Source organism: Mesitornis unicolor, unplaced genomic scaffold (assembly GCF_000695765.1).
Source record: "Mesitornis unicolor isolate BGI_N332 unplaced genomic scaffold, ASM69576v1 scaffold2231, whole genome shotgun sequence".
NCBI classification, from domain to species: domain Eukaryota; kingdom Metazoa; phylum Chordata; class Aves; order Mesitornithiformes; family Mesitornithidae; genus Mesitornis; species Mesitornis unicolor.
This window is the reverse complement of record NW_010162927.1, coordinates 1183-16084: the sequence shown is the minus strand read 5'-3', so window position 1 is coordinate 16084 and position 14902 is coordinate 1183. Positions and strand designations below refer to the sequence as shown.

Genomic DNA, 14902 nt, shown 5'->3' with positions numbered 1-14902 from the left:
CAATCCCTAACGTTCTGGGATTCTGTGAAGGGTGTCACATTATAAGCCCCTGTTTCTGGGCGAGCCACACCACAGACAGCCCCATCACTTGCTGCACTTACTGCAGACAGCTGCTGTGCCCAGCCGTCACCTCCGTGTAGGACCTGAACGCCTGGCGAAACTCCTCGATGCTGCTGGTCGCCACCGAGATCTGCCTCTTGGCCACCAGGATGTGCTGCAAAGGACAGCGCAGGAGCACCATCAGGGACCGACCTGCCCCTCCTGGCCTCCCTGCTGTGGGATAAGGCAGTGCCAAGCCAGCAGAGCACCACAGAGGAAGCTGTGAGAAGGGGCTGGCACCACAACCCTGGGGACAAAGCCAACAAAGTGGCTTCTTCCTATCCAGGCTGGTTGCCTTTACTGCACCAACAGGAGATGCTTCATCCGCCCTTGGTGGGGTCCTGCTCTGGGGCTGCTGTAGTTCCCCATGTCCTTCCTCCAGCAGAAAGTGGCCTCTCCACTGGGGCTCTCCCCCCAAACCCGGGGGATTTGGGCACTCACTGAGCGTTGCCTGGGGTTCTCATGGATCTGATGGAGCTGCATTTGCTCTGGGGATGCTCCCACACCCAGCTCTGACTCCCCCCCTGCTACAGCACTGGGCAGCCCAAAGCCAGCAGCTCACCCTGGTGACTCCTGTCTCAGGGCACGGGAGCTGTATGAGCACACACACACACACACACACGTGCAAGAGGGGATCCGTGCACACTGCAGGGTCACCCACAAACCACACGCAGCAGGACAGGGACTTACTGCATCTCTTCCTTTGCACATCACCTCCTCCTTCAGTGGCTCCAGGCGTGGGCTCTGCGTTTACACCCCAGGGAAAATCATCGTTACTGTGTGAACTTTGCAACAGAATAAAAAGCAGCAGCAACTCAAAACCCTGTCCAGCTCAGCGTGACAGACAGGGACTGCTCTGGGGACATTTTCAGGTACTCAGGGGACAGAAGGGACATGACCTGCACATCTGTGGGGCCTGGTGGGTCCAGCATGGGCTACATAGAAGTCAGGGATGGAGCTGAGGGGGAAAGGAGGCTTTGGAGACAGGAAGGGATGAGCAGCCTTGTAAGGCTGGGTCTGTAACGGTGCCAGGACCGAAAACCGGGGCTGTTGGTTCAGGGAGAGGTCCCAGCACTGACGCAGTCGGTGTGGAGGTGTGGGGCAGTCCCCAGCCACCCAGCCTCTGCCACGCACCTTGCACTCCAGCTTCTCGATGAGCTGCTGGAGCCTGTTGATCTGAGCCATCCACTGGCTGTTGTCTTCAACACAAACACCTGCATGGGGAAGGGCAGAGAGCCGTCACTGAAACAGCTTGCTCTTCTCACAGCAAAAGCTTGCAGAAAATCATACAAGCTTCAAAACCTGTGACTTAAACAAAATACGTGACTTTGTTTTCTCTTGAAACTTTTCCCACTACTCAAGAGATCCAACAGCCCATAGCAACTCCAGCAATGGTCCAGGCTGTCCTGGATAAGCCCCTGATATTGCTCCCACACCCACACCAAGCTCCAGTGGGGCAGAGGCACAGACCCCCACCCAAGGGACAGCCGGGGCTGCGGGTACCTGTCGTGAGCATCCCAGAATAGGGGTCTGTTGGGGACAGGCAGATGTTCTTCTGTCCTCGGCGCCTGCACCGTCTCCCTGACCTCAGGCCAACCGAGGTCTCCGACTTCTTTAGGTCCTTTCTGAAAGAATCAAATGCAAAGTGGAAGCCAGAGTCACTCACTGCATGGGTCAGCTTGCAAAGGGCAGATCCTGCTCCTAGATGTGCCCCCAGGGAAACCCTCGAGTCCTGCCCCACGCTGTGACCCCAGGAGCGGTGGTGGGGACAGGGCGAGGACCAGCACATCCCACCCCATTACCTCTCCCGTCCCGCCTGCTCCTCCACCGTGTCCACAGCACACTCGAGCGAGGTCTGCAGGGACTGCAGCTGGTGCATGGTTTCCCGCAGCAGGAAGCGGGTCAGGAACTGCTCCATCTTCGAGGAGGTCTCGTACCTCTGGGGAAAAAGGGAGAGGATCCATCAGACGTCCCTTGCACAGAGCAGAAGCAGAGCAGCAACTGGAAGGGGTTGGTGCTTAAATAAACTTAACAGGGTGAATTCCAAGCAAATATTTAGGGATCACAGGGAACGATGATGCCATAGAGAAATGCATCCTCTGGCTGCACACATGTGAGGTCACAGCAAGGAATGCACAGTGTGACCCGCCCCATCCCCATCCCAGCATCCACTGCCTCCCCTGTGAGCTGTGGAGGACCGCAGATGGACGCCCCCAAGCTCTAAGGTAAAAGCCATTTGCAGAAACAGTCCCCAGCTCCGGGGAGGGCTCTGGGGCAGGCAGAGCATCCCCTGCTGCACCCAACAGTTCACACACTGCTCCGCTTGCACCAGGGCTCTTGAGGTAAGGCTGGCAGTGCAGAGACTTTAGGGGAGCCCCTTCCAGGAAGCACCCCACAACACTGGCAGGGCAGTGTGCTGGGGTTGCACCCTCTTGCCCTGGGAAGACAGTGCCAGTGGGTCAGGATGCACACTATGCCCCAGGACCAGCTCTGCGAAGCACAAAGAGCCAGGGAAATGCCTGGACACGCGCACAGGACACCAAACTCCCTCCTTCCTTTGCCAAAAGTGAACAATAGATCCTCCTGGGCAAAAATCTGGGTGCAATGAAGAGCCACAGCTCAGAGCACAGCAGCTTTCCACGTGCTATGGGTTCTGCTGGCAGCGCCATTCCCTGCAGCCCAATCCAACCACTCCACATCCCCATCCGGTTTGCACTTGTGTCCTTAAAACCACCAGACCCAAGGGCCTGGGGCAAATCCTCAGCCCCTGGAGATGAGGTACCCAAGGAGGGATGCTCAGCCAGGCAGGGAGCAAGGAGACAGGAGGGGAAACTGAGGCACAAACCCAGAGACAGACACGCCCAGGGCAGGCACAGGTACCTGTGCTCCCACAAGGCTTCTCTTGTTCCACTGCAGGGTGAGGCTTCTTTTCCCTCCCTGGGATCCCTCAGGAGCACCAGGCATGGCAAAGCCCGCAGTCGTCATCGACAACGGCAGCAGCTTCACCCGGGCAGGCTTTGCAGGCGAGAAGCAGCCCAAGTTCGTGCTAAGGACCATATCACTGCATCCCTGCAGCGCAGGCAAGAGATGGGAGACGCAGCAGCACCCCACCGCTGCCAAAAGCATGGCGGGCTTTGCTGTAACACCCAGGCACTACCCACTCAAGTACGGCATCATTGAGGACTGGGACAGCATGGAAAACCTGTGGAGCCACATCTTCTTCTGCGGCCTGAGAGTGCCCCCAGAGGAGCAGCCCGTGCTCATGGCTGACTCCCCTTCCTGCCCCCCCACCAGCAGGGAAAAGCTGGCAGAGGTGCTTTTTGAGAGCTTTGGGGTGCCAGCCCTGCGCCTGGCTGACACTGGGTTTCTGTCGCTCTGCTCCTACGGCAGAGTCACAGGTCTGGCTGTGGAGGTTGGGGCAGGGGTGTCCCACGTCACCCCCGTCTGCCAGGGCCGTACCTGGAGGGAGGGCACCTTCCTGCTGGAGGTGGCTGGCGGCTGTCTCTCCAGGTACCTGCACAGGCTGCTGCTGGACAGCCCCAACAGCCCCACGGTGCTGAAGGCCTTGAAGAAGAAGACCGTGATCCAGCTGAAGAAGCAATGCTGCTACGTCTCCATGGACTACGAAGGCGACCTCTGCGACCAACGCTGCCATCACCCAGCCAGATTTCAGACCCCCAATGGGTACAGGATAACCCTGGGCAAGGAACGGTTCTGTTGCCCCTTTGCTCTTCCACCCGATGCTACTCCACCAAAACTCCCCAGGGATTCACCACTTGGCCTGGGAGAGCCTCCAGAAGGTACCCGAGCACACCAGGAGGGACATGATGGGTAACATCGTGCTGTCAGGGGGCTCCTCGATGTTTCCTGGCTTTCCCGAGAGGATGTGCTTGGAGTTGAATGCCCTGTCCCAAGGCACAGGCTGCCAGATCCAGATCCTGGCGAGCCCAGAGAGAAGCACAGCAGCCTGGGCTGGGGGCTCAATCGCAGCATCGTTCACAACCTTCCAGCACACGTGGATGGCAAAGGGCGAGTACGAGGAGCACGGTGCCATGTACGTGCACAGGATATTCCAGTAGGCAATGGCCACCGTGCATTCAGAGCATCCCACTGGCTGCAGGAGGGTCCCAAAAGCACTGACTTGCTCTGGGCAGCAGTGACCAAGCTGCTGCAGAGCTGTGAAGTTGATTCAAATGCTTTAAAAGAAGTAAAGTACATTTTATTTGCATTCTGGGTTACTTCTGTGCCTCTACACCATCACTCTAACAAGCATGAGTCCAACCAGCCCAGCAACACAACCGTGGCTCACGCTGTGAACAAAGGCCATGCCGTTTGTCTGGGTACAGCCGGTCTGCAGCCCAGCACTGCAGCAAAGTCAGCCTTTTTGGATGCACTGCCTGCTGCTGGCACGGGAAGGGGGCTGGCAGAAAGCTCTTGAAGCAGCCAGCATGGCAGGACCACCCCGAGGTGTAGGGGGAGCCACAGGGGTGGGAAGAAGCAGCTGGGGAGGAGAAGGTGCCTGCACTGCAGCAACTTTGCTCCTGGAGGTGATTTCTGATCTTGGCACTGAAGCAGCTCAGTGCTGAGAATTGGAGGTGAGCTGGTGAAAACCAGGGAACTGAATTCCCTCTTTGCAATTCTGGCATAAAGGTTTTTTGGTGCTTTGGGGAGCTGATTCAGCTCGCTGAATGGGCAGAAAAGCTCTCACCTGTCTTTAGTGCTGCTTTAGTGAAGTGACTCAGGTCAGATGATTGAGAAAAGACAAGAGGTTCCACGGGGGAAGCACTGCCAGACCTGGCACATCCCTGCTTACCAGGGCATCAACCCACACTCAAAGCTCCCCAGGACAAACCTGAGGAAGAAAAGGTGGAGAATATCAACTGACTGAATCCCATCAGAAACAATACATTATTCATCCGCCACATGGCCGAGCACGGTTCGTTTCATTTCAGGATTTGGTCCAAATCCAAATGCTGTCACTCTTTCTCCACAGAGGGCAATGCCCACAGCAAGCAGCCTGCACAGCCACCCAGATCCCCTTCACGGGGCACACTCTGTCCCCAGTGCATCCTCCCCTGTTCCCCACTGGGGCTGGCATACAGATGCTTCCCTTTGCACGGGGGGCGGATGCTGCTCCCCTTCAAAGCACCAGGTGCTGGGTGAAGCCCCGGTATCCAGCCAGCATCCCAGCACTCCCCATCCTCTCGGCTTTCATCTTCAGGATGGCCTAATCCTGATCTCTGCAGACAACATGGGTGGGTGGAGGTTTATGCAGGAGCAGGCAGCTGTGTCACAGCGGCGGGGGGGGGCACATTCAGCCTGCCCTGAGCCCCACAGCTCACCACAGCGCAGTCACTGCACCCCAAAACATGCAGGCATAGGCACCAGCTTGGGGTACCACCTCAAAACCCAACTGCCAGCCCAGGGCACACTGTGCTTAGAAGGATTCAGCTCTGAAGCTTGCCCTGCAGAGGGTCCCCATTCCTGGTCCCAGGACGCCCCAGCCCACCTTGCAAGGGCAAAGCAGGATGCCATGTGGACACGTCAGTATTTCGGGTGAGCGTTGCACAGCTGCCTCCTGTCTCTCGCCTCGTCAAACACAGCACACCCAGGGGAACACAGTGGAGAGGAGGGTGGAAATAACCACCGAGAGAGCGAGCCCTGAATGCCGTTTCACCCTTCTGCCAGAAAACCTCATGCCAGGGGAGGGAAATCAATTGAATTTGCACTTTCTCTTCAGTTCAGCTGCCTGACCCCCTTCACACTCCTCACTTGGGGGCAAAAAAGCAAAACCTCCTCGTTAGGTGTTGCACCACCACGCAGTTCAACCCCCTCTGTAAAGAGGCTCAGTACAAATGTGCTCTGTCTCACTGAGCACAGCATTTTCCGCACGTAGCAAAGACTTGTGCAAAGGAGTCACTGAGGAAATAACTCAGCAAGCACGAGAGAAGGTTGTGAACTGGTATTTCAGCTCCCTTGACCCAGATGAAAATCCCAAAGTTGCCAAGGCCTGCTGCAGTTCTGCTTTAGAGAGGTTTTATTAGTTTCTTATGATGATAGGGAGCTGGGGACAGAGAGGAATAGGTGATCACATAATTCCTGCCAAAGCAGAAATAAGAACACCTGATGTGGAGAGGTGTTTATGGGTTAGTATGCAGTGTTTGTAAAATGGGGAACAAAAAGATTTCAGCAGACAGCTTCACCTGTGACAAACATCAGACCATTTCCCAGGGTATTTCCACAAGGTGTTTCACTTCTCATGCCAGCCACGGGATGAGCTGTGTTCACTACACTGCAGCATCGCTATCAACAGCTGTATTTTACAAACCTAAGTTGGGATAACAGAATTTGGAGAAAAACCCTCTTTAACTTGCATCTTTTCTTCACTGTGTTTCTACCAACCCAGTGAGGAAGAATGGGAGTGCAGGAACCCCTAATGCTCTGGTTTCCTCCTGCCAACCTGTGTGTCCATAACAAAGACCACGAGCAGGTTTGCTGCCCGCACACACCCCGTTTGCCACAGTAATTGCAGTCACACATCTTTTCTTCACTGTGTTTCTACCAACCCAGTGAGGAAGAATGGGAGTGCAGGAACCCCTAATGCTCTGGTTTCCTCCTGCCAACCTGTGTGTCCATAACAAAGACCACGAGCAGGTTTGCTGCCCGCACACACACACCGTTTGCCACAGTCACACAGCGAGAAGGACAAACCCAGCTTGCGTTTCCCATGCTTTGTGGCAGTGTTTATCCTGCAGTCAGCAACGTGCACAGCAGGCAGCAGATTGAGGAGACGGGTGCTGAGACTCACCATTGATCCAATCCAGACACCTTGGCCCGTACCAACAGCACGTGTGGACATGGAAATCCTCAATACCAAAAAGGCTTCTGGCAGCACAGCTCCCAGACACAGAGCAGCGGTGTATTCCCTGAGCTTTGGTTTCTTTATTTCCCTCTCTCCTCCCCGTAGCTCATCACTCTGGCATGCTCTGAGCAAGCCTAGAGCATCTCCCATTTAAGACATTCTGGATGCAAAGGGGGCTGCCAGTCCTCAAGGAGGGTCCCTTCCAGTACTGGCCACTGAATTTCATGGCTGTATTTAGCCCATGACGCAGAGGCAGGGGGGTCACAAAGCAAAAGGCTGCTTGGCCTAATCAGCAGCCTCCAATCTGCCTCCCATTGGTACAAACTGCAAGGAGAGAGACAGCATTCACCACAAAGATGGGAGTCAATTAATCTCACCCTTTCTGACCTTCTCCCAAGCACCTTGCCATCTCCCAAAGCAGCCTTCCTGCCACAGCAGCTTCTGCCCCCTCACTGGCAGCCAATTTTGGTTGCTTGTGCTGAGCACAAGCTGCTGGGGTCAGTCTGGAGCAGCCATGACCCCAGAGTCCCCATTTCACACCACCCTGTTTTGTGGAAAAGGCCTTGCTTTGGCTCAAAGACGCAACAGAGGTTATCAGTGATGCTCCCACAACTTCCCAAGTGGGACCCTGCAAGTGGGTCTGCAAGGAGCTGTTAAAACAGCGGATGCCAGAGCCCTACAAGGAAGGAGAGCCCAAAGACAGAGCACAAAAGCACCAGCCCTGCCCTTCTCCTCTCCCAGCACAGCTTCCCCTCCTCCAGGCGTGCTGCAGGCTGTGCTGCTGCAGCACTCACTGCACACAGAGACAGCCAAAGCAAGCACAGACAACCCCGTTGATCCGAGAGGTATCACATTTGCTGCCTCCAACGTCTAAGTTTAACACTGAGCAAGCAGCTAAGGTCACCACGGTTTCTGTTACACACCCCCCTGCCCCGCCGCCCTCCCACAGTCCCATCCTTACCAGCTTGGTTTTGTCCATGGCTGCCAGGACCGCAGAGTTGAGGGTTTCCAGGGCAGAAAGCACATTCCTGTATTCTCCGAGATACGCCGAGAAATAATCTGAAACAGGAGAGAAGACCGTGGTGAGCTTCCTGAGCACCTCCATCCCTGCCTCCCTTGCTCCTGCTGCTTCCCACATACAGCCCAGCGCTGCAGGGAGGCGTTCACATCCCTCTCCAGAGTCACGCTTCCACCTGAACTGAAATGAAGACTCCTTCCTATTCCCAGGGACAAAATGTCCCATCCCTTTGGGAAAAAGCATGGATGCTCTCTGTGCTGGGATTCAGACACAGGGTCTGCCCAAGCCAGACATGTACGAAGCCCCACCACAGCCCCCCCCGGGAGGCAGGAACATCACCCTACTTACCACACAACTTTTCTGTGTCCACGTTACTGCAAGAAACAGAAAAACAAGCTCTTGTTAGATAGTGGGGCTTTTCTGGGGAGAAACAGTTGTAGTGAGCAGGGTCTTGAGGGCTTGTCTTGAGCCCCCAGTGGATTTACTGCTCTGCCCTTGTACTTTACAAAGCCGTATTAGAAAAATAAAAAGGTGCACATGTTTAGGGCCAGCAGCTCAGGAGCTGTGCCCAGCACTTGCAGCACCCAGGAAGGGCTGCAGAGCATCACTTCTGCTTCAGAAGGAGTGCGAAGTGACCGAAAATGCCATGCCAGGAAAGGGTGTAATCATTTCAGCAAAATCTTCTTACAGCTTTTGCCCCAGACACCAAAGGCTGGTTTCTGTCTCTCTCTCTCTCTGCTGAGCTTCCACTTACTGTACTTCAATAATGGGCAATGCTTCAAGTCATGACAATATTTTGGTGCAGATCCTTCTGTTTGGCTATCTGCATCGCACGCCTTCTCAGGCGACGGAGACGGGCAGTTTTAGGATGTGATTTGGCTCATCTATTTTAAACACCTACTGCAGGAGCTGATTACAGCAGGGCTCTGGCGCACTGTCCTGGCACTGCAGACAGTTTTTAAAGTGGATTAAAAAAAAAAAAATAGTGTTTCCCTCGAGACGCAATAATCAGCAAAACCACAGGCCCTCCTGTCGACTCTGCTCCATCAAACTTTGCTGACCCCATCTCTGAGCAGCTCCACGCATGCAACCACAGCTCTGCTAGACGGAGTGACAGCTTTGAAGCACAAGTTTAAATTGGAAAAATGTCCTGCTCACTCCTTTTTAATTTTTCCACTTGTTTTCGAAAGCTGTCTGGAGCCTGCAGAGCCACTGCTGCTGCACTGCCACAAGAGACTTGGCACCGCAGCATCCACAGCGCTCCCTGTTAGACCCATGCCCCAGAGTTATCACTGCAGCCACTGGTTCCCATCCAAGAGATGGGGAGAAATCACAAAAGGAGGGATTCAGATGTAAGATAACAAAATACAAGGTGAAACACCTAATGCATGCATTATCCAGGCATTTGCATCTGTACCCAGTGAGAACCTGGAGCTGGGACCGGTTTGAACAGGAAAAAGAAGAGGCCACCAGTTCAACCCACTGCCCAGTTCCCCACCACGGCTCGAGTGAGCAAGAGTCCGTGTGACAGAAATGGTGCCATTTTCATGCTACCAGAAGCTACCTCATACCAGAAACCAGGAGGAGCTCATGTAAAGAGCCCGCACGTTAAATCCCAACCTGTTTTGCACTGCTGCAACAGGGCAGCTGGCTTTGCTCTGCTCCTCTCTGCGATCCCCTTCCCCACTCCAAGAGAAGAGCCATCCTCTGCCTCCAAAGCACTCATCCTGAGACTCTCCACATTTCCACATAGCTGTATTTTGACTGTGCTCAAACCACTGATTAACTGTAATTAAGCTTGAACTGATGATGAAGGATCTTGTCATCATTATGCTGTTGGGATTTTGTCAGAATGCGCCTGGAATTTATGCAAGAAAACAGCAATCAGCTTCAGTAAAGCAGATGGGATTTTTTTTATCATTTGTCATGTTGGAAACCTCTGCTGCCATCACAAATCTGGTTTCCAAACCTTTTCAGTGTGACCCAGAGTGTTTCAGTCACTCTCCATCATTCAGAGACTGGGAGACGCTGCAGCTCTGAGTCTCTGACTAAAGACAGGAGAGGAAAGCTCATGCAAGTCCCTTCCTCCACAGAACCAGAGGCTTGAGGTTATTTCCACTCAAAGTTTTTAAAACCCACCAGGTCAGCACTCCCACCTCTTTCTCTTGCGGCTCAAGGTCAGAGACACAGGCTCTGGGCAGTCTGCACCAATTCCTGCCACCACCATCTGACCGCTCTCACGCAAAGATCTGCCAAGACCTCATCTTTTTTAATTTTCCCTGACAGACGCAGGACAGAAAGACACGAGAGGTCCACATGGCACTTCCCTGGGCAGGTTTCATAGTCCCCTGCATAGAGCAGTAGCCATGCAACCTATGCAACACTGCAGTGTTCAGCCGAGCCCAACAGGCTCCTCTGGATAGCACCAGTCAAGAGGGGACCAGGGCTAAAAGTGCAATTACTTCTCCTGTTCTTTGGGGGTTTCTTTTTTTTAACAAGGAAATTCACAGTTACACTCGTAAGGCCCATTTGTGGTGGAAAGCAGCTCTTACATAAGTGAAAAGCAGTTCCCTGTGTCAGCAGTGGCAAAGTCTGTGACTTTGCAGAGTCTGTGCATCGTCCTCACACCATCACATGCTCCTCCTGCAGACACACAACCTACTCCACAGAGCTGTGTATTTCTGGAATACATCTTTCAAATTAACTTAATGCAATCTTAAATGGACGCTTGCTTTTACGGAACTACAGGAAATCTGGTAACGACTGTTCTCAAAATGTCTGGCTTCTCTCATCACCAATGCTCGTCGCTGGTGTTCAATGGGTTTTAACATCTGCGTGTTATAAGAGGTGGGTTTATCTCACCCTGACTATTTATCACACCCGCCTCCAAATGTCCTCCATCTCCACTTAAGCAGCTTTATATTCTCCTTCGTCTCCTCTCCTCTGTGCCACCGCGGTACTTACTCCGAATGACGTCTGTCAATGCCACTGAACAACTCCCACAGCTCCTCCGAGCTCAGGATCCCATCAGCAAAATAGTTCTCGAACTCCTCAAATGACAGCTTCCCATCATCTGCATTTAAATAAAAGGGAAGAATAATTATATATTTGCAGAAAGAAGCACCAAGGCCCCAACGATCCTCCCAGCAGCCTCTCTATCGGGAGCGTGGGATGGTTGGGCGTGTTGTGCATGACAATTAGAGCAGATCTCATTGAATGCAAGTCCCACCAGTCCCATCAAAACTCAGGAGCGCTGGCAAGCAGGGCCACTGCTGCTGGGATTTCGGGTGGGAATTTCAGCCCCTTCCGAAAGACCCCACTCTGTACTTAGAGAACTGTCCAAGCTCACTCATCAAGTACAGAGCTCACTGCAAACAGCACCAGGTTTTTATGGAAAAAAAATCTCTCCATCGACTCAAGAGCTTTTTCCTTCATCTCTGTGGAGGACTTCAGCACCTGGGCTGCATTTTGATCTGCAAGAAAAGCAACTCCTGGAGCCTGCAAGCTACTGCCAAGGAGCAGAGCCCAAGAGGGGGTGGGAAAGCTCAGAGAAACGACTTGTGATTTTGGACTTCTTGGTTTATGGATGCCAGATTAAAAACCAGGTAGCAGAGCCTAACTCTCAAATGTCAGGGGCTCCAGTGGGCATCGAGGAACAGGGCCACCAGAATGGGGGCACCTGTAAAACCCTGGACTGAGCAGGAAGGAGAAGGGCTTAGATGGGGCTCTGTCCTGCACAACACTGGAGGAGCCCACTGATTAGCCCTTGTCCAGGCCCTTTGCTCCAGCGCCTTTTCCTCCAGCTGAAGCAGAAAAGCCATTTTCTTGCAGCCAGAGATCTGTTTGCCCTTATCCTCCTCCACTCTTCCAGCCAACCCTCCCAGAAGGGATGGGCTGCACGGCTTCGCCCAGACCCAGGCAGGGAGGGGAAGGCAGCAGCACGAACAAAGCACTCACCATTCTTGTCTGCTCGTCGGAAAATCTGCAAGAGAAAATACAACAGGGTTTAGTGAGGCAGCAGGGAGAGCAGCACGGCTGAACAGTGAGCCAGGCGGCACCCAGCACCACCACCACGGGAAAAAGCACAGCTCAGAGCCACGGAGAAGCTCCCACCACCAGTGCTGCACAGGCCAGTGCTGCACAGACCACTTCAAGGAAACTCCCCTTTGCAAACGGTTAAAACCATTTCTCGCCTCCGATGCGCAAAGCTCTCAGCTCAGCCGCTGCCGCCCGAGCGAGCCCTGCACCCGCACTGAGCATCTTTTAGAGAACACAGAAGGAGATGGAGCAGAAAGGGCTTTGCTACGCCCTTGTGATAGAAAGTGTTTAATTTTTCAGACCCTTTAAACGGAAGAACGTTGAGCATAAAACCACTCCATAACACGAGCACTTTGTGCATCGCTGCCGATGCTTCAACCGTCTGCGCTGAGGAGCGGCTCTTGTCCTGCACTTCGTAGCCACCCTTCACAACAGTCCTTTCTGAGACACCTCGACATGCACACACTGTAATTAATAACTAATGATTTAATTAATCTGTAATCTCCACACAGTACAGCTGGAGAGCTGCTCCAATTCAGGGTCTCAACCCAGGTTCCCAATCACGAGGCCTCTGCCTGCAGCCCAGGAGAAACCTGGGGCTTCTTATCCCTGCCTGGCTCCTCTTTCATTAGTAATTATCAGAAGGTCTGGGGCTGACCTAGGTGAGAAACAGCAGCATTTTGGAAACCTAGGAACATCTTGCCAGACTGAACAGGATGAGGTTTTGGCCAGCATATCCCAACGGAGCCAAAACCAGGAAGCTGTGAGTGAGACAACTTTCTTCTTTTTAATCATCCTTTTTAACCTGGTTAGTGAAGGAATCAGAAAGCCTGAAGAAAGATCAGAAATGTAAAAGGGCAGGGAAAGCAGACTTTGTTATATTCCTTAACACACACCTGCAAAGCAGAGACCGCTGATGAAACCGCCCCCAGCCCAGCTCTGCTCCCTGCTGCAGGAAGAGGCGTCGCTGCCTGCTGCCCCCTCCACCCCCAGCTCCCTTCTGCATCGCTTGCTGATGGCTTTGCTGCGCCTTCTGTGGGCACAAGCCCACAATGAACCACTGAAACAGCCCTAAAAGGTCACTTTGAGGTAAAGAAACAGCTGCCCAGAGAAACCTCCACTGCTCACACCTGAGGAAAGCACTGGCTTGCAACTGGGCAGAGGTTTTTGTGATGCTGGGCCCAGCAGGCCACTCCCTGGTCCTTCCCAATCATCCCAAAGGCAGTCAGGTGTCACCAGGCACTTAACAAATGCAGATTCAAGTGAGGTCAAACATTTCCCACCTCCAGGTCAGCCTTGCTCAGCAGGGTCTGTCTGCAGGCTAAGAGGGAGAGCACAATTTCAGAGGGGATCCCATAGGGCTGAGGTCTCTAATCCAGGATGAGCCTGTGCTGGGTTCAGCATAAACCTCAGCAAACAGAGCTGATGCTTCTCCCTCGCACACAGGATCCTCTGCTCCAGCGGTGCGTTAGAAAAGCCCCGTCAGCGCACACACAACAGCTGCCTGAAGCTCAAAATAAATAAATGTGGCACAAGCAGTGGGGCTGCAAGAGCCCTGCACATCCCCTGGGGATGGTGGGGGCTCCTCTCCACCTCCAGCGAGTCCATCCTCAGCCAGCCCTGGCTGCCAAGGGTGCCTCAGTGAGCACTGCACGCACCAAAACACACCGATGGCTCCTGAGTGCGAGGCAGGATCCAACTCCAGTCAAGCAAATACAGCGCAGAGCCACTTCCACGCTCCACAGGACAATCCCTGCCTCCCCCAGGCACAGGCAACGGCAGGTAAGTGTGGCTCCCAGTGCAAAAGCTCAGCGTGGATGGCAACCTGAGACAAAGCCAGGGGAAAGGGATGCAAAGCCAGGCTGGGAATGGGATCAGGTTTGTGTCTGCTGGAGAGGCCCTACAGGGAATCCCTCGCTTGCACTCGGGGCGTGCTGGCAGTCTCAGAAATACAGGGACACTGCCTCAAGCCCAAGACATCTCCCTGAGTGAGCCCCCAGCTCTTGGGCTTGGGCCCAAGCAGCTGCAGCCCCACTTGGTGCCTGCAGCAGCATTTGAGACTGATATAAGAAGAACTGACCTGGCATTTATCTGGGGATGAACCCCGCTCGCCCCAGGAAGGAGGGACATTATAAAGCTTCTCCCTGCCTGCAGGGTTGGAAACAACCACAGCTGCTGGCCAGGCAGCCAGGAACACGCTGGCTGTTGGGGAGGGGACAGCCACCCTGGGGACACTGCGCTCATCGACCCACCGCAGGCTGATGTGGGCTGTGGCCAGACACTGGCAATGAACGGACGCTGCCCAAGTCGGGTCACACACTGAGAAGGGAGTGAGCAAGCCCTGAGCACCAGCCTGGAGGGATGAATCTCCCTGAGGTTTGAGATGCTTGCACAGATAAGCACAGGTGATGGCAGCATTGCAGTTTGTACTGCACCTGCAGCGAGGCATCGAAGGCAAAGCCCTCCTCCTCCTCACCTCTCCTGAAGGCAGGCAATCTGCGGGCAGCAAGACAGTGGCTCCCGGCCCCGGGGAAGCACTGGCTGCTGCCCTGAGGACAAGCTGGCATCCTGCCTTGCTGTGGCGGGGGGCAGCTGGAGACCAGGCAACTGTCTGAACCCAGAAGTAGACATATTAAACTCACCCTGCCAAGCCCCAGAACTGAGGCAGGGGCAAAAGGAGCCGCAGGGAAGAGGAAAGGAAGCTGCCAGAACCCGGAAAGCAGCAGCTAGAGCTGTTAACACTTCCCATTTTAATTGCTTTAACGACACCCTAAGGGATAGATGTGGGACTCAGCGGGAAGCTCAGTTGGAACACAGCTGTCACCACCAACCTCCCTCCAGCCCATCTTCAGCCAAGTAATTAGTGCAGTTAATGATGCCGGCTA

General features: G+C 54.1%; 1 protein-coding gene across 1 annotated transcript; it reads right to left on the bottom strand.

Annotated features, from left to right (window-relative positions):
• Positions 1-101: 101 nt before the first annotated feature.
• LOC104547892 (N-terminal EF-hand calcium-binding protein 3-like) lies at positions 102-11961 on the bottom strand (the record flags this gene model as incomplete). Its single annotated transcript, XM_010193760.1, has 9 exons — positions 102-214; positions 790-843; positions 1234-1313; positions 1603-1724; positions 1902-2038; positions 7923-8020; positions 8328-8353; positions 10944-11052; positions 11937-11961. Coding segments are annotated over 9 exons (764 nt in total), but the record flags the coding sequence as incomplete, so codon positions are not given.
• Between the last annotated feature and the right edge of the window lie 2941 nt (positions 11962-14902).